The sequence below is a fragment of the Lentinus tigrinus genome, assembly GCF_003813185.1.
Source record: "Lentinus tigrinus ALCF2SS1-7 unplaced genomic scaffold L226scaffold_138, whole genome shotgun sequence".
Taxonomy (NCBI): domain Eukaryota; kingdom Fungi; phylum Basidiomycota; class Agaricomycetes; order Polyporales; family Polyporaceae; genus Lentinus; species Lentinus tigrinus.
In genome coordinates, this window is record NW_027138047.1 from 9 (window position 1) to 1,168 (window position 1,160).

A 1,160-nucleotide genomic window follows, 5' to 3' on the forward strand; every position below is an offset into this window, starting at 1 on the left:
ACATTGATAGTACGTACGAGCATGCAAAAAAGTACACGTTCTAGGTGAGTGAGAGTACTTGCTGCTGGTGACGAGTCGGGGACGGGTACATACATTTCTGATCGCTAGTGCTCCTGCTGGCGGAATACACGCTGGTGGGAGATGGCGTAATTATGAGTATCCCAAAGACTGTTCTGCGCACCTGGATGACATCTCGCCCTCTGTCTCACATGTTCTGACCGGTGCGTACAGATTTCCCATCACCTGTTATGGTTAGTGCGATGACTGAAGTCAGATCCACAAGGTACGTGTTCCTCTTGAGGCTCTGATGTTCTGAAAATTTGCAGGGACATTGCAGCGGCGAGAGAGCCGTCGACAGGCTCAGGTCCGAAGGTGCTAGTCAATCGTCAAGACTACGCTGCGCGACCCCAGCATTGTCGGCAGTCGGCACGTCAAGGATGCGCTAGGAGACACGTGAGTAGCTGCGTGGAATGTATGACGTCCCGGACGACAGGCAGAATATCGCTCTCGACCCGCCCTCGATCCTCCTCATGGACTCGGGCATGTACACGATCCAGGAGTTCATCTGCAAGAACTGTGAGGTGTACCTCGGCTGGAAGTTCGTTCGTGCGCACGACGGGCTGGAGCGCTGCAAGGAGGGTCATTTCATCCTCGAGCTCGAATTTGTGCAGGAGCAGGACGCGTCCTCACCTTCCGCAGTCGCAGATGACGACGAGCAGAGCCCCTTGCAGAGCAGCGCCGCGCAGGAGGCCGCTGTCGCCGCGAGGCTGCAGAACTCTGCATTGCTGCAGCCACGGCGACTCCGGCGATACCCAACACATTGGACGTGATGGCGGGGGACGAAAGCAAGGATAGGTCGGCAGCTCGACTTGCGGTGGCATTGGCAGCATCAACTAGGCCGATCATTGAGCCTCGACACCCGTATTCTGCCCGTTCCGAGACTTCCTCCACTGTCGCATCAACAAGGGAGTATATCTCGCCCGGGAGTTTCTGCGCGACGATGTCAAGGCCTGTGCCAAGCTTTCCGAGCACTGCTAGCGACTCTAGCAGGGTCTCGATGTATGCGAAAGAGTCTGCTTCGGGGTTGTGTGCAGGATGGGGAGATGTGCGACACGTCACACGGACGCGAACATCTCAGAAGCGAGTGTACCGGGAGGAAT

General features: G+C 56.7%; 1 protein-coding gene across 1 annotated transcript; it reads left to right on the forward strand.

Annotated features, from left to right (window-relative positions):
- Positions 1-290: 290 nt before the first annotated feature.
- On the forward strand, positions 291-859 carry L226DRAFT_541237 (uncharacterized protein). Its single transcript, XM_067682039.1, has one exon. It carries the CDS (start codon positions 471-473, stop codon positions 828-830), a length of 360 nt encoding a protein of 119 aa, XP_067528221.1. The 5' UTR covers positions 291-470; the 3' UTR covers positions 831-859.
- The last annotated feature ends 301 nt before the right edge of the window (positions 860-1,160 follow it).

Coding starts and splice junctions, on each gene's coding strand:
- L226DRAFT_541237 (XM_067682039.1), top strand. CDS start 471: ATGTATGACGTCCCGGACGACAGGCAGAATATCGCTCTCGACCCGCCC.